Source organism: Remersonia thermophila, chromosome 3 (assembly GCF_042764415.1).
Source record: "Remersonia thermophila strain ATCC 22073 chromosome 3, whole genome shotgun sequence".
NCBI classification, from domain to species: Eukaryota; Fungi; Ascomycota; class Sordariomycetes; order Sordariales; family Chaetomiaceae; genus Remersonia; species Remersonia thermophila.
In genome coordinates, this window is record NC_092219.1 from 293,237 (window position 1) to 319,584 (window position 26,348).

Below are 26,348 nucleotides of genomic sequence, written 5' to 3' on the forward strand. Positions count from 1 at the left end.
GGTGTCACCGTCAAAACCATGATGCATTGCGACAATGGTGCATGCTTATCTTTGTCACTCACTGTAAGCAGCGGCCTCAGCTGGAACAGCGACATTCAGGGGGTGGACGCAACCGAAGGCATCAAGCCGTCTCCATGCCCCCCGAAAGCAGGCAGGAAGCTCGCAATCCAGTCAACATTGGGTCTAGAGCCCGACAACAAGGAGGCGTTGACGAACTATTGAACATGATGCACCTCCATGCACCAAATTCCCCGAGGCCAACCCAACCCGTGCCCCTGAGCATGACCGATCACGTTGCGATTGGAAATCTCTCAATGTAGGTATGTAATCTAAACATGAAAAAGAAAAGAAAAGAAAGAAAGAAAGCCAGTCCAACCAAACACAACCAAGATCGGTGATCGAAAGAAAAAAAAAGGCAAAAACGATGTGCCCCCACGCGGGATTGAACCGCGGACCTCATCATGTCGCAAAGCTTGACCTATACGAGTGATGCGCTCTACCACTGAGCTATACGGGCTCGTTCGTTGATGGCTGCATGTTTTGCTGTCCTCATTAGGGGACGACCGCGGGGGCTGCGTTGCAGATGGGGCAGAGGTTGTGGAGCATGTGGTGGAGCGAAGGGCCAGGGCTGGGGAAGGCTCCAGGGTATGGAGAATCTGGGTGGACCCGACCAGGGTTGCTGCTAGGGTTAGGGTCCGTAGGCCTACTCGACACCCCTGAGCGGCGCAACCTGAGCGGGCATTCAACGAGCTATGATGTCCGTTCTTATATGGAGCTCGCTCGATGGTCAATCATCGATGGGGATTGATCAAGAGCGCTTGGAGAGGATAGCACTCAGGTCATCAAGCTACATATGCATTTACATACCCATGTTGGCAGATACGGCAAGCTGGGTTGGAAGGTACGGTAGTGTTACCACAACTTGTTCTCATCCCGTCCGGGTTCATCCGGGCGGTGGCTTGTTCTCGACCATGCCATGTCCTCCGACCGAGGTCGAGACTGGCTTCCTCAGCTCCGTGTAACTAACCCAACGGCGGAGCTTCGCGTCATCGTCTACACACAACCGTGTGACCACACTCTCCGGGAACCCGCAATAGCGCGGAACTCTCTCGTCGCCTCGATGCGCGCTTGCATGATGTGATGCCAGGCGTCTGGTAATCAACCTGTCAACAAATCCCAATGAGTGGCATCTCCCACGACCTCCCACGGGAGGATTCTGTTTCTCCCATCGCCGGCGTCGGCTCCCCCTCCACGCCTGGAAGTTCCTACCCAACATCGGCAAGGTATGTCGCTCAGGACGTCGAGGGCACGCTGGACCCGACCGGCGCGCAAGCGGGTCTGGGACCGCGCGAACGAGGGTGCGGCGTGTGAAATTTCCATCTCTAATGCCATTTCCCTGAAGGATATCTGTCCTGGTAAAGGGTGGTCCAAGACAGAAGGTGTTGGTGGTTATGAAAACGCAAAGTCAAGGGTGGCGTGCGAGGGCGCGAGCTTGTCTGTTGGGGTGTTGACACATTACGGGGGGGCGACGGTTCGACGCTCTTCAAGCAAGCTCCGAAGATTGTGCTAGACGGGCTGCTCGGGAAAGACTCAATTGACAGCAATGACGGGCACTCGATCTGCGGATTGTACAACCAAGCTGCCCTCACGGTGATGGTGCGTGGGCACGTTGGGCCTGTACCCGGTCTTGGCTAAACATTGACCTTGCTGCGTAGTAGCAGAACTCCACTGTGGGACGGGACGCCTGAGGTGGACGTCTTGGCATCAGCAATCAACAACCTCCATACCGGATCAAGTGGAGATGCGTTCCAGTTCGGAGCCTCTTGGTCCGCCATGGAGTCAACAAACACCGCGAATTCTCGTCCAAGGACGGATAGCTCAGTGGTAGAGCAACCGGCTGCAGTCCGGTAGGTCCCGCGTTCAAATCGCGGTTCGTCCTTTCGTCTCTCTTTTGCTGCCATCTCTCTTTTGCGTCTGGACGCTAGAGTGTTGGGAAGTGTGTTTTTTGTTGTTGCGGATGAATCCCAATGCAAGTTTTTGCGGCGATGTCCATCGAGATTCGCAAAAGGGAGGACTGAAAATAAAAGCACAAAATTGCACTTCGCTGTCTATTCCATAATCATACTCGAATTACAAACTGTACAAGGAGGAAACCCCAGCCAGGTGCCTGTCCAGGAAGACCTGCTCGCCGCCGCGCCGCTCTCCTCCTTAATATCAAATTCACTTATGCATCACCCATCACTTCATGCCCGTTCGTACCCTCGAGGACGCAATGCTTGAACAGACCCACCAGCCGGTCCATCTCCTCCTGATCCTTCGTCAGACGCTCCCACCCATCTTCACCCACAATCCCTTGGATGAGCATTTCCAGTCCCTGATCCTCCATCGCCTGCCGCCGGAGCTGCGGCTCAATCTCCGCCCACGGGCAAGGGAGACGGGCAAGCCAGTCCTGCAGGCGCTGCTCGAAGCCCTGGAGGGCGGCAGCAGCAGCAGCAGCAGCAGCAGCCTCCTCCTGGCTCCTCGTCGGAGCGGGCCGGGCCGCCCCCGCCACGGCTTGTTCCGGCTTGGACGCTTGGAACGCTGGGAACGCCAGTAGTACCTTTTGCATCCGCTGTCTCACCCCCGCGAACCCCGCCGGCCTCGCAGGCTGCCGCGCGTCGTGCGTCGTCCGGGGCGCCTGACCGCTCCTCGGGCAAGCCGGCTCGGCCGCGCTCGCCTGCTCCCCGCTTTGCGGCCGGGGCTGCAGAACGGCGTCCCATCGCGCGATGGTCCGCTGGATCCGCCGCTGGAGGACCATGCTCCATGGGCTCGGGTGCTGGAGAGGAGGCATGGCGGGGCAAAGAGCGGGCATCGGGGGGTGAAGGAGCCGCTCGTCAGCGTCTGGCGGCGGGATAGCTTGCTTCTTCTGCTTCTCTTTGTGCTGCTGCTGCTGCTGCTGTTCTTGCTTCTGTCCCCGCTCCTTCTCCGCCCGCCACCGGGCGTGCAAAGAGACCACCCGCTCTTCGAGGAGCTTGCCCCGGCTTTTCAGAGGCAGGGCGTGCTGGGGCTCGTGCACGAGACGCTCGCGGTGCTTGCCAACAGCGCGGCGGGGGTCCGCGGCGTCGCGGACCAGCCTGCGGCGGAGGCAAGGCTTGGCCGGGCAGGCGGCGCGGCGGGCGGCGGCGGCAGACGGGACGGCAGGGGAAGAGGCGGGGCCCCAGACAACGACCTCCTCTGCGAACCGGACGCGCTTGCGTTGGCGGCCGCTGGGCTCGCCCTCGTCGGCGGCGGCCCCGCGCTTGCGCTTGTCGGGCCGGGGGGCTGGGGCTACGGCCGCGAGAGGAGACGCCGCGGAGGGCTGGGTGGGCTGGCTATGTGTACAAGACATGATGGAATTGAGCGTCTGTTGGAATCAGGCTTAGGCACCTGTGGTTGAATACTATTCTTTTTGACTGAATGTTCCTGGTCGAACCTACGGGGGAGACGGGTGGGAGGAACAGAGCATATAATAGCACGGGGGGAACGGTTGGATGTTTATATCAGCCAACCTTGGGCCGACCGCGTCATCCCTTACTGGAGTCATGGGGGCATGATAAAGTCATTCAGGTTGCTGACCCCTCCGTCAACCATCACGCCGTGACTGCTGCGTCAAGAGGGCCGCGTCGTTACCGGCCACGTCATCGATATTCGTACTCTGAGGGATTCCGCGGTCATGCTTGCAGCCATGAGTAATTGACGAGGTGATCCGCGTCTCTAGGCGGGAAGCAATTCGGAAAATACAAGATCTCTAACTATGCCATCGCCCAGAAGCAGGAAACAGGCCGCAATAACCTATCCTTTGTACCCTACCCTTAGCACATGATGACGGTCTGAGGAATGCCGCGAACATACTGAGCAACATTCGTCATCCACTTTGTCTGAATCCAGAAGGAAACAATCATCAGCTCTGTGAACGCTGTCAAGAGCTCCCAGCCCGTATATTTACCCTCCGCGCAGAGCGGAGTCGCGTACGTGTGGGCCGTCCTGCTGGCATCGTCGCCACCTCGTGGAGAAAGATGGCCCCTCAAAAGCTCCGTGCAGTCCAGGACTTCTCCCTGGCATTGGACCGTTTCATCCAACTCGTGGGCGCTGATGTGCTTCTCAAAAAGCTCCTCCATGTCGGTGAAGAGCTCGGGGCTTATCAGCATGGCCCAGGAGAGCTCGGTCGCCTTATTATTGTTGCGAATCTCGTGCGACGCCTTGGCCATGACCACCATGTCGTTGATGGGGAATTCATTCGTCGCCCATTTCGCTAGGATGTCGTGAACCTCGTTGCAAAGCAGCATGGCGTGGTAGAGACGAGCCCGCTCGGGGCGCTCTTCCAGCTGGCGGAGCACCAGGGGTCGAAAGATGTGTTGTTTGTGTTTTCTTTGATAAGCCGCGTTGAAAATGTATCTGAGAGATCGAGTCAAGATCCCAGACGGCGTCAAATAGTATCCATCGGGCTTGAGAAGCTCGACCGCTCCCTTGACCTTTCTCAGGAGCTCCTTGTCCATGCGAAGACGGCCAAGAGCGTACGGAAAGTTGCGCAGGTCTTCGTCCGACGTCGTGTCTGTGTTTCTGCAGTTGTACTGGTAGCATGTCCCGAAATCAAAGCCTCTGGTCTTGGCTACGTAGCCGGTAAAAACGTTGGTCAGCAGCCCGGGGGACAACACTGGTATAAGCCAGTTGACGGTCCCTTTTGGATTGCTCAGGTTGCAGTTCTGGTAATCGATATACAGGGTGTGGCCATCCTTCAGCGCCAACCCGTCAATCGGCCACCAAAGCCTGGCCGTTAGCGAATGGGCATCGGAAGGCTTTGGTTTGTTCTTATAGTAATTATAAAGAACCGGAGGGAGCTGATGATTATATTGAGGGTTTGGGGTAAAGTCTACAACGCAGCCCTCGTCGCTTAACCGGAATTGAAGCCTGCCTATGGGAGAGTACCATTGTGTCGGCAACGGGAGGGGTTCCCTGTAACGAGGTTCACTCTCACAGGATTGAAAGCCGAGGATGCTTCTATCATGAAAATTCGATCAGCCTTGTCGTTGTATCGTACCCCCCCCCCCCCCCCCCCCCCAGCCACAGCCGTTAGAAACTTACGCGACGCTGCAAAGGTCGAACCCTGTCCAGGTTACCGGGATAGTTCCGTTCACCAGGGTTGACTGTTCGCGCATGCGGTAGAAGCGATTGTGCTCCGGATTGTCGGGTCGGATGTTCAGAGCCTGAAAAAAGTTGACCCATGTAGCTCGAACGGGGGCCTGTTCCATCTCGATGGGAGAATATGAGCCACGATGATTCCCTGCTCTTTTGCCTTGTATCGCGTGTAGAATCCTTTTCCAGCGGGATTGCAAGGTAATATCGTTGCTGGGATCCTCTTGAGGCTTCGAGAAGCCTGTCGGGAACACGAACTCGGGCTGCCAGTTGCTTTTCACCACATGAGGGACCGAGATTAAGGGCGTGGCAATCGTTTGCTGGAGTCCCAAGAGCTGCTTCGTCTTTACCTTTATATGCCAGGGACCCAGGGCTTCTCGGGACAGGCCCGTCGAGTAGGCCTTGTGCTCTGTCAAGACCTGCCTCGCCGCCACATAGACGGTGATGAGCGTGATGAGAGCGACGCCGGCTGCAATTACAGAGCAGATGGCGGAAATCCAATCCGTGATGGATATGGTCTCGGCGGGCGCGGTCGGCTCCTGCCGGTCTTCCATTGCATGTGAGGATAATGCCGGAACGAGGAGAAGAGGATTTGTTGGCTGGTAAACCGACGGGTGGGGGGTTGTTGAGAAGCTATTATTTATTCAACGGTCAGAGAGAAGAGGAACGAAGGGGTTTAAGCAACGACCTGACCTGAAGCAGACATAAAGACCCAACCCGACCACTCTTCTAGGAACAGCCTCCTCCAGCCGCGCTGGAGGGAGAGCCTTGTCCTACCTACCACCCTCGGAAATGCACCTCGAAGACAAGCTGAAAGCTCCATTACCTGCCTTGCCTCCGACCCCCGACGCCAAGAACTCGATCTTGGACGTTGACGAACCAGCCGTCTCGAGACCAGGGGTCTCGAGTGGTATTCCTCACGTTGGACAAGCGCTCAACGAAGCGCCATCAGAGCATGCCATTGGACATTGTTGGAGGGGGGCGGAGGCTGAGCCGCTCGTCATCTCTGCTGGCGGCTGTTGTTCTCTTCACCATCCCCAAGCCAGCGCCAGCATGAGCTGTTTTGTCCATGGGGTTCTCAAAGGGAAGGCTCTTCAGCAGGCCAAGGGCGCTCGGCCGCTACCTCCGGAGTGGCTTGTCCTCGTGATCTTTCGGTTTTTTATTGGCACCGTTGGAGGCTACGGGGGTGCGGTGCGAGGTTATTGACACAGGAAGGACAAGCTGTAGTACGTCGTGCGCGCAACGGGACGCCAACATACTAATATAGGTGGAGGCTTAGGAGTCTTGCCCTCCCCGTGGAGGTCAGATCGTGTCGAGTGCTGACCTCGTGGCGACTGTAGACGAGCGCACTGAATAGTATTGAACTTCCAGAGGGGGAGAGGAGAGAGAGTATCCTATCTACAGGGCGGCAGCAAGCCTTACTATTCCCGTTGATGCCCAATCCTGGCCCCACTTCCGGCACTTTGCCGGGACTTCTCCGGGGTTTGGCCGGGCCGGTGCCGGTCCGGGTCCCGCGTTGCAGTTCTCGGGGCCCAGGCCCCTCGAGGCCCAGTTCTGGGCAGAGCCCAGCTTCTGACAGATCGACCCTCTCGATAAGGAGTGTTCCAAGACGCACACGTCACGAAAGTTCATCTGTTGTCAGAGGGGTGACGACTGCATAATTCCATGTCAAGATATGATGACACCGCAGCAATTGTCACAATCATTACCGTTTTTCGGCTTGTTTTCCCCCAGGTGCATGCATGCGCTGCGACGCATCCAATCCATCGCAGACAAGGAGCATGGACATTTAACACATGTACGAAGAGGACTTGGAGGCTCCATTGCGTGTGATTCTCCGGATGCGATCCCGGCAGCAATTCAATTTCTCAGCGCTCAACTTGCGTGATACCTCATGCTATCGTATCAAAAAACATGCGCCAGCCCTCCAAAGCACCGCAGCCGGAGAGGTTCCTCCCCGCATTTTCCATTCCCGTTCCCGCTCCGTTCCCTATGCGCTGGTGCTCACATCCGACGCCGCCGACGACGTCGTCGTCTCGCTCCCCTCCTTCCCGCTCTTGTTTTTCACGCTCTCCCTGCGCGACAGGTGGTGCCTCGACAGCGGTAACCTCCCGCGCTCGGCGCCTCCGGAGCTGCGGCCGGGCGCGGCGGGGGCTCCCATGGGCGTTGTGGCGGTGGAAGACATGGTGTCGTAGGTCGGCGGCGGGAGGGGCGGGAGAGGGGACATGTCCTCGGACGGGGTGTCAAGGGGTTGTGAGGCGTAGTGGCTTGGCTCGAGGTGGGCGTTGGCGGAGGTGGCGTCGATGATGAGGGTGGGGGAGTTGGAGCGGCGGAGGTGCAGCGCGCGGCGGACCATGTTGGTGCGTGTTGTGAGAAAGAGAGAGAGAAGCTGGATGATGCGTGATGGTGCTGATAGTATGTTGATGGCAGGTCGTTGGGTGCTGCCCCTGATGCTAAGCAGGCACAGGTTGGTCCTGTGTTGGATGCTGGAAATCAGGGAGGGTGCGCTGTCGTGTTGTATGGAATTATAGGTAGCAGTAGGTAGGTAGGTGATGTATAATAGGAGTTCGACCGGATGGTGTGTGATTCGCTCAGTGGTAACGGTGATGCGATTCTTCTTGATAGTCTATCTTTTCTCAAAGATCACACAACAAAAACAAAGCAAGCGTGTAACTCCCGACGAGAACGTCTATCCACGGATTGACCGAGCAAGACAGAAGCAAACGAGAAACGGCGACGTGGTGCTGCGACCGAACGGGAAGAGACTTAAAACCGTCAAACTTGCCAATTCACCCGGGCTTGGATTTCACAAACGATGGCATCTGCTGCCGTGCCGGGCCTGGGATTCAAGTACTCCAGATCCTCGGCCCCATGAAGCGTCTTCCCCACGGCCAGACCAACCCACCTGACCTCTCCACCTGACCGGCCTTTCCGGGGGTGGACCCGCGTTATCGTCGTTGTTTCTTTCTTTTTTTCTTTTTTTCCTGTTTTCTTTTTCCCCTTTTCCTTGCTTTCCCGTTGCGTGCACGCCCCCTCGTTGTCTGTTTCGTCCGGCTAGTCACCACGTCACCCCGGGCCGGCCAGGCTCCTCCTCAAAGCGAGGCGGAAAAAGCAAAGTCCCCTTCCGGTTCACCACCCACCTGGCGGCGCGTCGTGTTGGGGTTTGGGCGTTGGGTCTAACCATTGGGGGAAGCTGGGCTACCCGGCTCGGAAGGTGGGCCCTGGACGGCCCGTCAGGGTCGGGGGGGGGTCTGGCGTGCCCCGGGGCGAGACAGGGGTCGCCCGGGCCCGGAGGTTGGGCGATGGTGGGGCGGACGCCGATGTGAGACGGGGGATCCACCCGCCGGCCCCACTTGACGGATCCGAGGCATGGAGCCGCGGTGGGCACATGACAGAAGGATGTGCGGTCTCAGGCTAGGCGGTGAAGGGCCGTGGGAAGCGATGGATGTTCTGGCAGAACCACGTCAGGGCGTGGCGCATGGATGGTGCGAAGCATGTCTCGCGCTGAAACGGGGTAGGCTTCCATGCCTTCAACGGCCGCCGGGGCCAATGGGGGGCGGGGGGGGGGGGACTTGCGCCCCGTCGCTCGCCAGGCGGTCGCCCACCCTGGCCCAGACCGCGCCTCAGACACGCAAACGTCGTCGTCTGAAACCCGTCGGGGGACCGGCAAACGGCGAAATTGTTGAGGCTGCTGTGTACTGTGTACGCAGTACGCAGCACGCGGCACGTCAGAGTAGCAGAGAGGGGACCTGAGGTGGGAAAAGGCCGCAGGAAGGGAAGGATGGTGGCTCTCGGGCTGCGAGATAACTACCCACGTGTACTAACTATAGCAGTGCGCAGCATGTGAGGTCACGAAACAAACACAAGACGGCCTCTCGAGAACCGGTCAGGCTTTCTACACTACTATAGGCAAAGCCTCATCCATTCACCACCCGAGAGGGAGAGAGATGCGAGCATGGCCCATTCATCATACACTGTTGTACATAGTATACATGGTCATTATACATGGTCATTGAGCGCACAACCAATCCCCCATTCCCGATCCGTCCGATCCCCGGCCGTGGCGGCCATCACGGGAATGGATTACCCCCCCCCCCCTCCACCCTGTCTCAAACAATCAAGCCCTTCTTCCTCTCATAAATGTGCACATTGGCCGTCGTGAGCCAATGCTTCACCCTGGGCATCAGCTTGAACTCAAACTCGGGAAAACTCGCCACCTCCTTCAAGAAGGGCCCCCAATGGCCCTGGCCGACCCCCTGGAAAAACTGCTGGATGGACAGGACCAGCTTCCGCGTGGTCTCGTCGCAGTACAGCCCCGCCGCGCGCATCTCCTCGAGCAGGTCAAACACGGCGGCCGGGTCGCCGTAGCGGTTCCACATGATGTGCGCCAGCTGGTTGTAGAAGGGGGTGGTGACGCCGAGGACGTAGCTCGCGGCGCCGAGCTGCTTGACGCGCGGCAGGATCTGCAGGGCCAGCGGGGACGTGCGAGCAAAGTGGGTGTCGAGCAGGCGCAGCGCGGTCAGCAGGTAGGCCGGGTAGAGCGGGCCGTAGGCGTCCAGGGGGAGCTTCTTCTTCTTGTCGGCGCCGTCGGCCGCCGTTCCCGGCACCGCGTCGATGCCGAGCTTGTGCACCAGGGAGAACACCTCCTCCTCGAGCACGTCCCAGAGCTCAAAGTCGGAGCGGGCGGCCTCCATCTTGGCCTCGACGCGGATGCGCTCCTCGCGGCGGATCGCCTCGTTGAGGACCGCGGTGGTCGACGGCTTCTCGTTTTTGCGCAGGAGCTCGTCCGAGTCCTTGGGGCCGCGGCGGATGCGCTTGACGGTGGTGATGGCGTCGGCGATGGCCTGCCGCTGCGCGGGCCTGTCCTCGTGGATGGTGCTCAGGGCGAGCTTGGCGGCGCGGCGCAGGCTCGGGGGGAACCGCTGCAGGGCGTGCTCCCAGTCGGGGCTGACCGCCGGCTCGTCCTTGGGCTCCGGCGCCCGCCCGGCCCTCCTGGCGCGGCGCGGCTCCGTGATGTCCTGGATGATGAAGTTGAAGGTGTTTTGGACCAGCTCGTGCTGGGGCTCTTCGGTCCGGACGCCAAACACCTCGGCGTTGTCCAGGTTGGGAGGCAAGGGGGGTTCGGCGGGGCCCTCGTCGGGCGCGGCCTCGGAGAGCTCGGGAGGAGGCGGCCAGACGGCCGTCTTGACGCCGCGGCGCTCGGCGATCTCTTCAAAGATGCGGTTGAAGACGTCCTTCTCGGCGGGCGTCAGGGTCGAGCTGGACTGGGCATCATCTTCGGCAGCATCGCCATGGACGTAGCCGTCGGGCAGGTCGAAGGGGATGTACGAGTTGTCTTCGCGCCTCGTCTTGAGCGGCTTGACGTGCGGCCGATCTCCAACATGGTGGGGGGTGGGGGTCGTATGCAGGAGGGCGCGCCAGGCACGAGGAGCACCGCTCCGGGCCAGCCGTTGCAGCGTTCGGGTCTGGTAGAGGAAGGGAAGGAGGGTGGAGGTTGACATGGCAGGCTGGAGCCGGAGACGGCACGATCTCGGGCTATGACCACCGCCGAGTCTTTTTTTTTTTTTTTGAGGGCCTTGGTGGTTTGGTACGAGGTGGTTGAACCTTGGGATCCGAAAATTTCAAGAAACCCTTCCCAGGTTCTGCGGAACATGGAAAAGTTGCAGGTTGCCAAGACCGGAGCCCCCGGACCGTCAGGTCCCCACTTTCACATCTTGGTCGGGTGACGTGAGGTGCCAGGCGGTCGGGCCGCCGAGGTGTCAAGCTGTGGACCTGTCGGCCGTTGCCTCCCCTGTGGTACGCAGTACATAGTTACGCAGTACCTGTGACGGACGGCGTATTGTGTTACGTTACCACCGCTCCCCGTGATTTCGCGTTCCCGCCATTACCGAACGCGCTTGGATGGAATTGATTCCACACATGGCGTTTTCTAGCGTGTCGGGGTCGTGATGGACGCCCTCGGTTGGTCTTTTTGCCTGGCCTAGCTCTCCGGAGGAACAAGATAACTAATTTTCTCAAGATTCTCTCTTCCGCCCTCTCTCCCTCTCTCTCTCTCCCTGTCTCTCTCTCTCTCTCTTTTTTTTTCTCGTAATCATTTTCCCTATCTATCTTCTTACCTTGGTCATCACCCGCCATGCCGCCCAAAAAAGAACCCGTGATGAGCGCCTTTGAGCGCAAGCGCCTCGAGAACATTGCCGCCAACAATGCGCTCCTGAGCGAGATCAGCACCACCGCCGCAAAGATCATCCCCAAGCCGGCTCCTCCCAAACCTCCCAAGCGCACCTCGACGCGCGCAAAACGCGAGCCCGTCAAGCGCGAGCCCGTCCGGCCGACGCGCCAGAGCAGCCGCCTCGCGGGGCTCAGCGCCGACCCCGAGCTCATCAAGCGCAAGGCCGAGGTCGAGGCCGAGGCCGAGGCCGAGAAGGCCAAGGCGAAGCGGATGCGCGTCAACGACGACCTCAACCTGGGGGATATCCAGGTCGAGGGACGCAAGTGGGAGAACGGGCTGGACGGCCTTGCCGGGCTCAAGGGCTTGTCCGTCAGGGGCGCGCAGCCTGGCGTCCGGACGTTTACCGACGAGGATGTCAACGAGACAAAGGACGAGGGCCTCAAGGGCTTGAGGTTGCGCATGAGCGGGCTCAAGCTCTACGAGAAATGGCCGGTTCAAGGTATGACGTGACGCCGACTACCGCCCCCCCCGCCCGCCGCCGGAACCTCCCGCAAACCCCCCCCCCCCACCCCCGGCTCGCTAACCGTTGCCCAGCCATCAAGATCGTCCCTCAGCGCATCTACTCGATGGGCTTTCACCCCACCGAGTCCAAGCCCATCGTCTTTGCCGGCGACAAGGAGGGCGCCATGGGCGTCTTTGACGCCTCCCAAGAGCCCGTCAAGCCCGAGAATGACGACGACGACGACGACGAGGAAGCCGAGATTCCCGATCCCGTGATTTCCGCCTTCAAAACGCACTCCCGCACCATCTCCGCCCTCCACTTCTCCCCGGCCGATGAAAACGCCGTCTTCTCCGCCTCGTACGACTCGTCCATCCGCAAGCTGGACCTCGACAAGGGGCTCTCGACGCAGGTCTGGGCCCCGGCCGACCCCAGCGAAGACCTCCCCATCAGCGCCCTCGACATGCCCGCGCTGGACCCGAACCTGCTGCTCTTCTCGACCATGCACGGCACGCTGGGGAGGCACGACCTGCGCACCAAGCCGGCCGAGGCCGACATGTGGGCTCTGACGGACCACAAGATTGGCGGCTTCTCGCTGCACCCGACGCTCCCGCACCTGGTGGCCACGGCGTCGCTGGACCGCACCCTGCGCATCTGGGACCTGCGCAAGATTTCGGGCAAGGCCGCCGAGCGCGCCCCGGCCCTGCTGGGCACGCACGAGTCTCGGCTGTCCGTGTCGCACGCGAGCTGGAGCGGCGCGGGCCACGTCGCCACGTCGAGCTACGACGACACCATCAAGATCTACGCGTTCCCCGACGCCGGCGAGTGGAAGCCCGGCCTGGAGCTGACCGAGGCCCAGATGGCCCCCGTCAAGAAGATCCCGCACAACAACCAGACGGGCCGGTGGGTGACGATCCTCAAGCCGCAGTGGCAAAAGAGCCCGCGGGACGGGCTGCACAAGTTTGCCATTGGCAACATGAACCGGTTCGTCGACGTGTTCTCGGCCGACGGCGAGCAGCTGGCGCAGCTGGACGGCGACGGCATCACGGCGGTCCCGGCCGTGGCGCACTTTCATCCCACCATGGACTGGGTGGCCGGGGGGAACGCCAGCGGCAAGCTGTGCTTGTGGATGTGAACCGAGGCATGATGGGTCGGGCATGTGGAAACGCACCCCGGGCCTCTGGTCTGGGTCTTGAGGGTACAACCCCCAGCCTCACCCTCTGTCGGCGGGGCATTGTATGTGTGTTGTGTACCTATGCATGCTTGCTATGCTTGCTGTGATGCTTGGCGAGGGTTGGCACCGTGCTTTTTTTTTTTTTTTTTGGTGTATTATTTTTTATTGGGCGTTGGGTTCTTGGTTTGGATATATCCCCAGCGTGGTGCTTGTCTAGGGCCTTTTTTTGAGTGGCCTGGGTGGGAGGGGTGGGAGCATATTCTACGGGGAAATGGACATACACAGTACGACAGTAGAATCATTTTTGGCGGTGGTTGCCAAAGGCAGCGAATTTCGTACATTTGCACAGTAGTTATTTATTTTTTTAGTTTGCATTTTCCTTTCTCTCTTCTCTCTTTCTCTCTCTTTTTTTTTTCTTGTTTTATTTCTTCCTGTTTGTCGAATCTTGACCACACCGAGCGCCCAGGTCATGCACTCATTCCTTCATTCATTCATTGCTCCAGGCCGCGGCACGAGCCGATCCAGGTCAGCGGGTCATAATGGCGCAACTGCCGGCACGTTGCGTCATGGCATCTGATGATAACACTGTCCGATAACGATAAGACGAGGGGCCCAGGCACATGTGTCGACGAGGGCTGGGCCTGAACACTGGCCATGCTTCCGTCCCGGTCACCAACGGGCTGAAACTCACCAGACCAAGATTCCCACGAGATTCCAGCTGAGCTGCATTTCTTTTCTTTTTTTCTTTTTTTTTTTGATCTAGTAGCATTTCTTTTGGAGCCCATCGTCGGCAGCTCTTGACGCAGGCATCCATCCCTCCGTCTGCCAAGGCGGGACGGCATCTTGTGTGGATCATCATTTGAACAAGGTTACCGACGGACTACCTAGTTACCTACCTATAGGAACTAGTTATCACCCCTGTCACGCCTTGTGACGGGACTGGGCATCCATCCGCTCCCCCCCGACCAACCCGCCGTCCTGTCGGTCCAGCAGCCCAGCCCAGCCCAGGCACCGTCCAACCTGGTCAGCCATCCGGCGTTCGCCTCAAGCCCTCTTGATACCTGGTGATGCTGACCGCTGTGGCTCAGCTCGGACCACCCACCCGCTGCAGACGGCCACACGCTTCGACCGACCCGCTGACCTTGTTCCCTGCATGACAGACGCCGGCACGGCCATCGTGACTGGCCAACGGCTCCTTGTCCAACACCCATTTTTGGTACATCGTTTTTCTCAACGCCATCGGCTCGCATGTCCCTTATCGTCTGCTGAGTGATGGAACAGCCGTCGCCGGACACCAAATCGAGGCCCACGTCAGGTTTGCTGGGGACGTCCCGTCGTGGCTGTTGATCCCACCCGCCGACGAGACCCCCTGTCTCTCCGTCTCCTTGCCTTCCGGGTCGTCCTGCAACCTCTACACAGCAGGCACCCGGCACGCTCGTCTCCCGCCTCGCAAAGCAGGACAGCGCCCCTTCTGTCCGTCCGCCATACCGTTTCCTTGAACCACCGCCGCCCGCCATGGATCCCGCACCAAGCCCCGCGCCGCCGGCGACACCTCCGACGCTCCAGCCGACCGCGAACCCCGCTCCGCCCGCTGCGAGCCCGTCCTCACCGCTACCCTCCGCCCTCCCCGCGAGCCCCGACGGCCGCGGGCGCCGCGCATCCCGGAAGCTGCACAAACGCCGCCCCGAGAGCGAGTACGCCGAGAACATGGAGTTCCCCGAGCGGCTAAAAGAGGCCGCCGGCAAGGCCGACAAGGAAGAAGAAGTGCTGCGCCCGGGCGGCTACGGCCGCGGCGTGCTCCTCAACATGAACCAGAGCATCTTCGGCCTGATCGCCGCCGCAGGGAGCCAGGCCGACTTTGCCGGTCGCTTCGAGAGCCAGAGCTCCGAGGACGAGGGCGACGACGACGGCAGGGCCGACGATGCCCTGTCCAAGACCGTCGCCGGCCCCAAGCCCCGGCGGTCGATGCTGCCGGGCGCCCACGGCCTTGCCCAGACGACCGTCTTCCAAAAAAAGGCGGCGCGCTCCAAGGCCGATGCGGGCGGCCACCGCAGAAAGATCTCCGAAAGCCGCCTCTACCGCTCCGTTTCGGGCTTTGCCGAGAAGCTCAAGCCCCCGAGGTCCTCCAAACCGACATCGGACGAATCGTCCCCGCAGCCGCCGGGTGACGAGGCCGCCCCCGCGTCAGATGCCATACCGGGCATCGAGATCACGCGCACCGAAAGCAGGACGGCGCCCGTCATGAGCAGGATGCTGGAGGCCCGCGCCGAGATGGAGGCGCGGCCCAGCTTCGACGGCGGCGACCGGTCCGCCCGCCAGGACAAGGGCTCCGAGGCGGCGGCCGATGCCGCGGACAACGGCGGCCCCACCGAGCTCGCAAAGAAGCTCGCCGACATCTTTCGCTTCGACCAGCCCGAGGAGGTCATCGAGGAGTACCCTTGCTGGCTCCTCCAGCATGTCCTCCTGCAAGGCTACATGTACATCACGGCCCGCCACATCGCCTTTTACGCCTACCTCCCCAAAAAGGCAGTACGTTGTTGTCCCCCCCCCCCCCTCCCCCCCGGCTCCTCCCCCTCGTCCGGACACGCATCCCCTCGATGGCCGTCGTGTCCGCTCTGTGATGTGTCCTGCTGACCCCGCCACCTCTCCCGACAGCACGAGGTTGCAAAGTCGGGCTACCTCTCCAAGTGCGGCAAGCGTAACCCCAAGTACAACCGCTACTGGTTCCGCCTCAAGGGCGACGTGCTCTCGTACTACCGCGATCCCAAGGACCTCTACTTTCCGCACGGCCAGATCGACCTGCGCTACGGCATCTCGGCGACCATCACCGATAAGGACAAGGAAGGCGTCAACTTTGCCGTCGCCACCAGCCACCGGACCTACTACTTCCGGGCCGACAGCCCCCAGAGCGCCAAGGAGTGGGTGAAGAGCCTGCAGCGCGTCATCTTCCGCTCCCACAACGACGGCGACAGCGTCAAGATCTCGCTGCCCATCGAGAACGTCATCGACATCGAGGAGACCAACATGCTCGACTTTGCCGAGACGTGCAAGATCCGCGTCATCGACAACGACGAAACCTACGCCATCGACGAGGTGAGCCGACGCGCGTTGATGTGCGCGTTTCCCTTCATCGGCTAACGTTCCTCCCCCTTTAGTACTTCTTCTCCTTCTTTAGCTACGGCAAGGAGGCCATCAACGTGCTCAAGATCCTGGTCGAAGACGCGTCGTCCAAAGCCCCGGCGTCGAGCGAGCCGTCCTCGAAGCGGACGAGCTTGAGCGGCGACCGCAGCAGCCAGCTTCTGGCCGGCGCCCGCGTCGGCAAGATCAACGAAGGCGTCAGGGCCACGCTCTCTCCCATGACGCAGACCCGCGGCTCGTCGCCCGGTCCGCGGGTCAGCCCCCGGCCCAGCGCCGACCGCCTGCGCAGCAGCTTCGACGCGCCCCGCCCGTTGTCCCGCCACGGCGCCGAGCCGAGCGCTCCGCAGGCCGAATCCCCCCGTCGCGGCTTTCACGGCCGCCGGCGGTCGGCCAGCAGGCCGCGACCCGAGGGGCACGAGAGGCACGAGAGCAGCGACTCGTACGTCCAGAGCGTCGGCGACCCCAGCCAGGCGAGCATGTCGGCCATGGTGGTCTCGGCGAGCAGCGACGAGCCGTCGGCAAGCCAGATCCTCAGGAACAGCGACGTCTTTCACAACCCGTCCCTCGTGCGGACGCCCAAGGTCCCGGACGACAACGAGCCTGCCGAGGCGAGCAGGCCGCCTCCGGCCGCCCTGGCGTCGCTCCCGGCCCCGCCGCGCAACGAGAACGAGGCCGAGGCGGGCCCGGCGACGCCCACGCTGCAGAGCATCGCCAGCATGGGCGGCTACCCGTTCCGCAAGGCCAACGCGCTCATCGGCTACCTGGGCGACCACTCGCGGCGCATGAGCAACCTCCTGGCCGCCGAGTCCATGGGCTACGTGGAAAAGGTGTCGGGCATGTGGAAGGGCGGCGGAAAGCACTACGACGGCCCGCCCGAGCTTCGCACCGACGACGACGACGCCGCTCCCGGGGACGGCCCCGAAGACCGGGCCAGCTCCGAGGCCCGGTTCCGCGCGCACTTTGCCCTGCCCGAGGGCGAGAAGCTGCAGGCGGCCTACTTTGGGCACCTGATGCGCCTGCTGCCGCTGTACGGCAAGATCTACATCAGCGATCGCCACTTTTGCTTCCGCAGCCTGCTCCCGGGCACCCGCACCAAGCTGATCCTCCCGCTGCGCGACATCGAGAACGCGCACAAGGAGAAGGGCTTCCGGTTCGGGTACGCGGGCCTCGTCGTGGTGATCCGCGGCCACGAGGAGCTCTTTTTTGAGTTCCACCGCGCCGAGGTGCGCGACGACTGCGCCATCACGCTGCTCCAGATCCTCGAGGCGTCGCGCTACCTGCGCGACGCGAGCCTGCCGGACGGCGCCGAGTCGGAGGACGCCCAGGCCGCCGCCACCGAGCACAGCGCCCTCCAAAAGGTGCGCGCCGAGGAGTTTGGCGGCCAGGCGGTCCCGCTGCCGCCGCGCGAGCCGTCGGACGCGCCGACCATCATCTTTGACGACCCCAAGGCGTCCTTTCTCAACTTCAAGCCCGCCAGGTCGCTCAGGATCACGTGCCTGACCATCGGCTCCCGCGGCGACGTGCAGCCGTACATCGCGCTCTGCAAGAAGCTGCTCGACGAGGGCCACCGCCCGCGCATCGCGACCCACGCCGAGTTCCGGCCGTGGATCGAGTCGCACGGCATCGAGTACGCCTACGTCGGCGGCGACCCGGCCGAGCTCATGCACCTGTGCATCCAGAACGGCACCTTCACCTGGGCCTTCCTCAAGGAGGCCAACGCCAAGATGCGCGGCTGGCTCGACGACCTGCTGGCCACGGCCTGGGCCGCCTGCCAGGGCAGCGACCTGCTCATCGAGTCGCCCAGCGCCATGGCCGGCATCCACATCGCTGAGGCGCTCGAGATCCCCTACTTTCGCGCCTTCACCATGCCGTGGACGCGCACCCGCACCTACCCGCACGCCTTCGTCATGCCCAGCAACAAGCTCGGCGGCGCCTACAACTACGTGACGTACGTCATGTTTGACAATGTGTTTTGGAAGACGACGGCGCACCAGATCAACCGCTGGCGGAACAACACGCTCGGGCTGCCCAACACGAACCTCGAGAAGCTGCAGGTCAACAAGGTGCCGTTCCTGTATAACTTTAGCCCCTACGTGGTCCCGCCGCCGCTCGACTACAGCGACTGGATCCGGGTCACGGGGTACTGGTTCCTCGACGAGGGCCGGGGCTGGACGCCCCCCAAGGAGCTGACCGACTTCATCGCCAAGGCGAGGCAGGACGGCAAGAAGCTGGTCTACGTCGGGTTCGGGTCCATCCTGGTGCCCGACCCGGCCAAGATGACGCAGGACGTCATCGACGCCGTGCTGGCGGCGGACGTGCGGTGCATCCTGAGCAAGGGGTGGAGCGACCGCCTGCCCGGCAAGCACGCCAAGGACGACGAGCTCCAGGCCGAGGCCGCCGCCGCCGCCGCCGCCGGGCCCGGCAGGGACAAGAAGCCCGAGCCCGAGCTCCCGCCAGAGATCTTCCAGATCCAGTCGGCGCCGCACGACTGGCTGTTCCGGCAGGTGGACGCGGCGGCGCACCACGGCGGCAGCGGCACCACGGGCGCCAGCCTGCGGGCGGGCATCCCGACCATCATCCGGCCCTTCTTTGGCGATCAGTACTTTTTCGGCTCGCGCGTCGAGGACCTGGGGGTGGGCATCTGCCTGGATAGCTGGGGGCCCGTGTCGTTTGGGAGGGCGCTGTGGATGGCGACGACGTGCGAGAGGTTGATTGCGAAAGCTCGGGTGCTGGGCGAGCAGATTCGGAAAGTGAGTCTTTTTTTTTCCCTATTTTCATTTCTTTCCCTGCGGGCAAGAAATCCCCCCTCCCTCTTCACAAAAAAAAAAAAAAAGAAAAGAAAAAAGAAAAAGAAAAAATAAAAAAAGAAGAGAAAAAAAGCTGACAGAGGTGGTGCAGGAAAACGGCGTCGAAACGGCCGTCCAGTGCCTCTACCGCGACCTCGAGTACGCGACGAACCTGATCAAGGCCAAGGCAAGCCGGAACAAGAACCGGAGGGCGGCGGCCGACGACGCGGCCGCCCGCGCGGCGCCCGGCTCGTCATCGTCGACGACGACGACCGTTGGCGGCGGCAGCAGCGGTCTTCGCGGCGGGGACGGCACGGGGCCGGACGGGTCGCGCGACCTGCTGGACGACAACGACGACGACGAGGATGACGAGAGCTGGACGTTTGTGGTGGGCGGGGACGGCGGAGACGTGGTGGACGAGGCGGTGCTCAGGAGGACCGCGGCCGCGACGCCGCTGCCGGCGGGCTTGGGGGGGAAGAGGAAGGCTCCGGTCGGGCCTGGGGAGGAGAAGGGTGCCGCTTCGGGGGGAGAACAACAGGAGTCGGCGACGGGATTGGGGATCGAGAGGGGAATGAGTTGAGGTTGGAGGTTGGAGGTTTGGTTCCCTCGGCTTGTTGCATTGGGATTTTGTGGGTTTTTCTTTTTGTTTGTTTGTTTGCCTTTTTATCACGTTGGCTTCCCTGTTCGTTTTGTTCTTTTTATACTTAGAGGAAAGGGGACCAGGAGTGGCTGGGTTGTTGGGGTCGGTAATGATACAGCGTATAGCGGCGCCATACTCTTTACGCGACGCGGCATGATAGGACGGCAGCCGAGAGTCATCCGAGGCAGAGGGGATGAAGCGCGCGCGGCAGCATCTTTCTCCCGCGTCGTCGGTTGGCATTGCAGAAGAGGGAGAGGGCCACGGGAGATGGAGGGATAGGAGGTTGCGGAGGAGGGGGTTCTCGTTGCGTTTGTCTGTTTTGTTGGTTTTGTCTTGTTTGTTCTGTTTCCAGTGTGTTTGGCGTTGAGATGTCGTCGGCTCTGGTGGACATCCCAGCGGTGCCTACGCTACCTAGCGTTTCGGCGTTGGCCCTGGGACGGCATGTCGTCATGAAGTGGGGGGGACACGGGTTAATACAGTAGGGTACCTAGGTAGGCAGGCAGGTAGGTAGGTAGTAGGTAGGTAGGTAGGTAGTGGAATAGGGGGATACGCCTAATTTATCTGCTTGGACTGGATTCGATGGACATCCAACGGTTTTCCTTTTTCTGTGAGAATGCAGAATCGAGATGGCGATGACGGGTGGGTATTGAAACCACGTAAAGCCAGGTGGGTAGGTAGGTAGGTAGGTAGGTACCTGGGCACCTTGAGGGCGGTGCCATGTAATGCAACTGGGTAATTATACCTAGGTCGTCCCAGTGTCGTTGCTCGATGGTTCAATGCCTTTGTCGGTCCTCCAAACCTCCCCTGGAAATACCGAGTACCCGGATGGGTAGGTGGGCAAAGAGGGGGGACCGGCTCTATCAATGGGGAGGGTACAGTCAATAAGTAGAGTATATTTAGAATGGCGAATCCAGGTGGACGGAATGCGCCGCTTGATCTACCTAGGTACGTATTGCTGCAGGGTATTTCACCTGCCTACCGAATCGAGGCAATACCTGATGTGTGCCTTGTATCTGTCGCGCTCAGTGTTGCTGCGAGGGTGCATGGAAAACCGTGTTGTTCGGAGCTTGGACTGAACGATGCGATATGTGCCTACCTATGATACTGCGTCTATGAAGTATTGCCGTGTAAGAGCAAACAGTAAACCTGTCTGTGTACTCGTGATACTTCGTTCGCAGGTTCTCTTCCTCTTTTTTTCATTCTTTTTTTTTTTTTTTCAATCTCTCTTCTGTCTTGCTCTTCTTTTGATCTCGTTTCTTTTCTCTTTGGTAAGTACTTTCCAAAGACCTGTTTTTTTTCCTACGGGTTGTATTATTATTGTGTGTTCTGTCGAGAGACACGAAGAGAGAGACCTGCCGAATCCAGCACAGACGGAACTACGTGATAAGCCTGTACCTCTAATGAACTGTCGTCTACTTGTATACCAGGGGACGATAGTTACCGCCGGGAAATCTGATTTCCCGGGGTACTATATTCCTGCTAAAACCTGGGCAGCGTAAGAGAAATAATCATAGTAATATTCCTGCTGAAACCTGAGCAGCGTCAGAGAAATAATCATAGTAATATTCTTGCTGATGCCGGCATGCTGAGGATTTCATCCATGTCTTTCCATGGCTAGGTACGTCTGAGATTTTCTTTCTTTTATTTTTTCTTTCTTTCTTTCTTTCTTTCTTTCTTTTTTTAATTTTTTTTTTTCGCTTTTTTCCGTTCCGTTGGGTACGAGGTTGGCAAGAACTCTACCTTATTACCTAATGTTGGTGTAAATGCGCCCCAAATGGCATTCATCACCTGAGGTTTTGTCTCATGTGCACAATCCAAGGGACCAAGGGAGGCTAACGAACTCTACGACTTCTGCTTTGCTTTTATTTTCCTTGTCTTCTTGTTTACAGAAAAGCACATCTAGACACTGGCTGGCTCTTTGATCAAGCTGCCCGTCGTCGCAAGACAGGTCAAGGGGGGGGCTCCCTCAGGTGATGACGAGGATGATGACGACAAGATCCCGAGCCCCCCCCCCTTGCCAACGTTGCAAGCAGCCACATCCGCCGCATCCGCCACCTCGGACCCCGCAGAGACCTACCCGACGGCTCTGAGGCAGGTCATGCGTCTTGGCAGCTTGGCGTGGTGGTACGCAAGGGAAGCCAAGGAGACTTGGGATGGGCTGGGACGGGCAGCGGACGAGCAATCTGGAAGGCAGCTCCATCCGTCGCCAAGGTACAAAAGGCCAGACCCGACCCAGCCCCCCCCCCCCCCCCCCCTTTAAAAGCCGGGCCTGCTGGATACCCCAAAGCCGGGCCCGCTGGATCTGGATACCTACCGACCGGATCTGAGAGCTTGACCGTCCCTCCCCACCCCCTACCACCCCTACCCCCCCCTACCTACTCCCAATGGACGTGGTAACCAATCCATCTCTTTTGTCCCGCAAGCCATCCCGTCATAGGTCGTCATCCTCGGCATCCTCTTGTTTTGGCCCATCCGCCATTCGTTTCACCACCAACACCGCCGCCACCACCACTACCACCACCACCACTACCACTACTACTACCACCACCACACCGGGTTCTTGCCGCAGCCACCACCAGCCAGCGGAAGTCCTTGTGCACCCCGGACTCGGCTGGTTCCGCGGGTGAAACGGGAGCGTCTCTGTCCCACGTTGCTTGGTTGGGTTCTCTTTGACAGAAACAGACCCACCCGAGCTAAAGAGAAGCTCGGACCAGCTCGGCAGTCCGCGTGGCGCTAGTCTATTTCGGGTAACCATCGGGCCCCACTTACCGCTCGCGGCCTGGAGCTCGGGCCGTTTTTTGTGCTGGAGCTTTCTTCTTCTTGGACCATTCATACAACGCGACCGACGCTGGACGGTTCGACGACGGGCGCATCCAACGACACGAACCCCCATCTCCTGCAAAAGGGGCATCTCGGGACGCGCAGAGAAATGCGCGTGCCAATTGACTCCCATCTCGCATCATCGTCTGGAGGCGTAGCAGCAGCAACAGCAGCAGCAACAGCAGCAGCAGCAGTGTACGTCGGCCAAGCTCCCACCCAGCACCACCGCACCGCACCGCACCGCACCGCACCATCGACCGCTGGAACCCCGGATCCAAACTGACATGACAGGCGCATCCAGGTATCGCAAATCCCTCCAGGCCTGAACAACCTCTTGCGATCCAGCATCGTTTCTTCCTCCCTCCCAACCCCCCCTCCAAACCTCCCTCCGACCCCCCTCCGACGACCCCCCTCCGACCCCCCCTCGCCATGACCAAGACCGTCCGTTTGGGGAGCCGGCTACGGTACCCCATCACGGTCGTCAAGCTCCTCAAATCCCCCGGCGACCGCATCAAAAAGACGGAACCGCTCCTCGAGTACTCGTTCAAGTGGATGCGCGAGGTGGGCGACAAGATCCGCGGCGACACATGGCTCGAGGAACAAACCACCCTGGTGACGTGGGACTCGCCCGTCGACGGCGAGGTGGCGCGCTGGCTCCTTCGCGAGGGCGAGCGCGTCACCTCGGACCGCCCCGTCATCGAGGTGCGCGAGGACTGCTCCCACGACATACAGTTCCAGGGCCTCTGCGCCATGTGCGGCCAGGACATGACCCGCGTCACCTGGGCCGCCGAGACGCGCGACACGGCCCGCGCCCCGATCAGCATGGTCCACGACCACACCAACCTGACCGTCAGCGCCACCCAGGCCCAGCGCACCGAGCAGGAGCTGCAGCGCCGCCTGCTGCGGAGCCGCAAGCTGTCCCTCGTCGTCGACCTCGACCAGACCATCATCCAGGCCTGCATCGACCCCACCGTGGGAGAGTGGCAGCGCGATCCCACCAACCCCAACCACGACGCCGTCAAGGACGTCCAGAGCTTCCAGCTCGACGACGGGCCCGGCGACCTCGCCCGCCGCTGCACCTACTACATCAAGATGCGCCCCGGCCTGCCGGGGTTCCTCAAGCGCATCTCGGCCATGTACGAGATGCACGTCTACACCATGGGCACGCGCGCCTACGCCCAACACGTGGCGCGCGTCGTCGACCCGGACAAGAAGCTGTTTGGCACCCGCGTCATCAGCCGCGACGAGAACGGCAACATCTTTGCCAAGAGCCTGCAGCGCCTGTTCCCCGTGAGCACCCACATGGTGGCCATCATCGACGACCGGTCCGACGTTTGGCCCCGCAACCGCCCCAACCTCCTCAAGGTCTCCCCGTACGAGTTCTTCAAGGGCATCGGCGATATCAACTCGAGCTTCTTGCCCAAGCGCCAGGACCTGCTGAGCTCGGCCGCCAACGGCGCGGCGGCCAAGCAGGAGGAGGAGAAGAAAAAGAAGAAGATCTCTGTTGCCGCCGCCGTCGCTCCCACGGCCGAGGCCCTGGCTGCGGCGGGGGATGACCCGGCTCTCACCAAGAAGCAGGAGGAAGAGCAGGAGCGGCAGTTTGAGAAGCAGATCCACGACCGGCCGCTGCAGGCGTTGCAGGAGCAGCTGGATCGGGAGGACGAGGAGGCCGAAAAGGCCACCATCCTCTCGGACGACAGCTCGGAATCCCGCTCCTCGTCCCCGCCTTCGCAGCGGCATCGCGTGCTGCAAGACGACGACGAGGAGCTCGTCTTCCTCGAGCAGCACCTCGCCACCCTTCACCGCGAGTTCTACGCCCAGTACGACGCCGCCCGCGGCTCCGCCGAGGTCAACTTCGACGCCATCCCCGACGCCGGAGAGATCCTCGACGACCTCAAATCCACCGTCCTCGCCGGCAAGAAGATCGTCCTGTCGGGCGTCCTCCCCCGCGGCATCGACATCTACACCTCGGAGATCGGCCTCCAGATCTTGTCCTTTGGCGCCCGCCTGCTGCCCAAGGTGTCGCGTCACACGACCCATCTCGTCGTCAACGCCGCGCAGCCCGGCCGCGAGAAGCTGCTGGCGGCGCGGCGGCGGCCGCACATCAAGATCGTCAGCCAGGAGTGGCTGGCGGCGTGCTTTAGCCGGTGGGAGGCGGTGGACGAGGGGCCGTACCTGTTTACGGCGCGGCTGGTCGGCGAGGAGGAGAACCCCCAGCCCGTGGTCAGCGACGACGACGACGACGGCGGCGGCGACGAGAACGAGGCAACGAGGTCGCCCAGCGGGAAGAGGCCGGTGCTCAAGCTGATCGGCGCGAACGGGCAGGTGGCGGAGCTGCCGGCGGACGAGGAGGACCCGTCGGAAGGGGAGGGGGAGGACGACGACGACGACGATGACGACGACGACATCGACCCGGGGGTCTTGCCGGACGGGTCGTTTTCGATCGAGTCGCTCAAGAACCTTAATTGGGAATCCGTGGACCAGGAGCTCGCCGAGTTCCTGGCGGACGTGTCGAGCGACTCGGAAGAGGACGACGGAGACGACGACGACGGCGACGACGACGACGACGACGAGGATGAAGACGATGCCAGGGATGCGGGCGACGGCGAAGAGCCTTCCGAGTCGGAGACCGCCCGGAGGCGGAGCCGAAGCAAGACCCCGTCCCTGGCGGCCGCGGCACAGGCGCCGCTGAAGCGGAAACGTAACGGCGGCCCGAGCAGAGGCGAGGGGGACGACGACAACACCGACGAGTCCGACAGGGACGATGTCGCCGCCGCCGACGGCAAGGACGCGCCGGACCGCGGCGGCAACAACGAGGACGACGACGACGAGGATGACAGGGCCGAGGGAACGCCGGCCAAGCGGCTCCGCCGCACCACGTCCCAGCGCGGGCCGTCGTCGCTGCGGAGCCAGTACCTGGCCGGCGCCGAGGAGCCGGACAAGGGCGGCGGCACCAACGGCCTGCCGACGCCCGGCGGGTCGGACCAGACGGAGGGGCAGCCGTCCGGGAAGGACGAGGAGATGGCGGACGAACAAGAAGATGTCGGGGACGCGGCGGAGGAGGACGAGGACGAGGACGAGGAGTTTGATTTGGCGGAGCTGGAGGCGGAGTTTGAGGCGGAGCTGGACAAGGATTTTGCAGCGGCCTCGGCGGCGGCGGCCGGGGAGGAGGGCAAGGCGAGGGTGGTGGGAGAGGAGGTGGCGGAGAAGGGGTAGGGTTCATTTCTCGCGGCCCAGGCGGAGGTTGGGGTGGTAGAGTGATGGAAACCTGGGTGGAAGGGGACAAGATGTTTTTTTGTTTGTTTGTGTGTGTGTGTGTATAGCAGAGAGTATGTGTAGCTTGCCAGCGTGAACGTGCATGATACTATTCTTGCCTTGGAGAGACATGTGAGTTGGGTGGTGGTTGGGGGGCCATGGCGCGTAAGCACAACGCCTTCGAGCTTTTCCGTGTATTCATACTCGTACCCTCGGACTTTTGGTTGAATGAAATAGCATTCTAGCATTTTTTTTTTTTTTTTTTCTTTTCGAGTTTTGGGTCTTGGGGATATTTGGCAGTCGTCTTGAATCTCTTGTGCAGAAGGATGATGAAGCTCTCTATCGGTCACGCCGGCGTAACGTAACGTAATCATAGAGCATGACATACTGCGTACTGAGTACGGTAGTTACCTGACGTACCCCACCCAACAGAACCCGCTTTTACGGTTTGCTTAGGTAATCCAAGCCAAAGCTCCAAACCTCGAAACCACGCAACCAAGGCCCATCCCCATCCCCATCCCCCATCCCCATCACCCCGCCAGCGACTTCACCCCTCCTCCCCGCCGGCCGACACCCGACGACCGACGAACAACAACGCCCGCCGCCGTCGCCGGAGCCATCGCACCGATCCGAACCCCCGCCCGAGCGAATTGACAGGCGGGATCGACCCAGAGATCGACCACCCGACCCAACGACCCCCTCCGGCGCACTTTCGA

The 26,348-nt window shown here is 61.1% G+C and overlaps 6 protein-coding genes and 2 non-coding genes across 8 annotated transcripts; 4 read left to right on the forward strand and 4 right to left on the reverse strand.

Annotated features, from left to right (window-relative positions):
* Positions 1-427: 427 nt before the first annotated feature.
* VTJ83DRAFT_t82 lies at positions 428-517 on the reverse strand. Its single transcript has one exon. It is a non-coding gene; the product is annotated as a tRNA-Thr (tRNA).
* A 1,350-nt stretch (positions 518-1,867) lies between these two features.
* On the forward strand, positions 1,868-1,939 carry VTJ83DRAFT_t54. Its single transcript has one exon. It is a non-coding gene; the product is annotated as a tRNA-Cys (tRNA).
* A 1,891-nt stretch (positions 1,940-3,830) lies between these two features.
* Positions 3,831-5,974, reverse strand: VTJ83DRAFT_2904 (uncharacterized protein; the record flags this gene model as incomplete). Its single annotated transcript, XM_071009226.1, has 3 exons — positions 3,831-5,016; positions 5,101-5,782; positions 5,845-5,974. 3 exons carry the CDS (start codon positions 5,972-5,974, stop codon positions 3,831-3,833), a joined length of 1,998 nt encoding a protein of 665 aa, XP_070866785.1.
* Positions 5,975-7,141: 1,167 nt separating this feature from the next.
* VTJ83DRAFT_2905 (uncharacterized protein) lies at positions 7,142-7,507 on the reverse strand (the record flags this gene model as incomplete). Its single annotated transcript, XM_071009227.1, has 1 exon — positions 7,142-7,507. The coding sequence occupies one exon, from the start codon at positions 7,505-7,507 to the stop codon at positions 7,142-7,144; it is 366 nt and encodes a 121-aa protein (XP_070866786.1).
* A 1,753-nt stretch (positions 7,508-9,260) lies between these two features.
* VTJ83DRAFT_2906 (uncharacterized protein) lies at positions 9,261-10,652 on the reverse strand (the record flags this gene model as incomplete). Its single annotated transcript, XM_071009228.1, has 1 exon — positions 9,261-10,652. The coding sequence occupies one exon, from the start codon at positions 10,650-10,652 to the stop codon at positions 9,261-9,263; it is 1,392 nt and encodes a 463-aa protein (XP_070866787.1).
* Positions 10,653-11,284: 632 nt separating this feature from the next.
* On the forward strand, positions 11,285-12,954 carry VTJ83DRAFT_2907 (uncharacterized protein; the record flags this gene model as incomplete). The annotated part of the gene is made up of 2 exons (XM_071009229.1): positions 11,285-11,819; positions 11,915-12,954. 2 exons carry the CDS (start codon positions 11,285-11,287, stop codon positions 12,952-12,954), a joined length of 1,575 nt encoding a protein of 524 aa, XP_070866788.1.
* A 1,554-nt stretch (positions 12,955-14,508) lies between these two features.
* On the forward strand, positions 14,509-19,497 carry VTJ83DRAFT_2908 (uncharacterized protein; the record flags this gene model as incomplete). The annotated part of the gene is made up of 4 exons (XM_071009230.1): positions 14,509-15,522; positions 15,649-16,086; positions 16,149-18,881; positions 19,030-19,497. The coding sequence occupies 4 exons, from the start codon at positions 14,509-14,511 to the stop codon at positions 19,495-19,497; spliced, it is 4,653 nt and encodes a 1,550-aa protein (XP_070866789.1).
* A 3,309-nt stretch (positions 19,498-22,806) lies between these two features.
* VTJ83DRAFT_2909 (uncharacterized protein) lies at positions 22,807-25,593 on the forward strand (the record flags this gene model as incomplete). The annotated part of the gene is made up of 1 exon (XM_071009231.1): positions 22,807-25,593. The coding sequence occupies one exon, from the start codon at positions 22,807-22,809 to the stop codon at positions 25,591-25,593; it is 2,787 nt and encodes a 928-aa protein (XP_070866790.1).
* Positions 25,594-26,348: the final 755 nt, after the last annotated feature.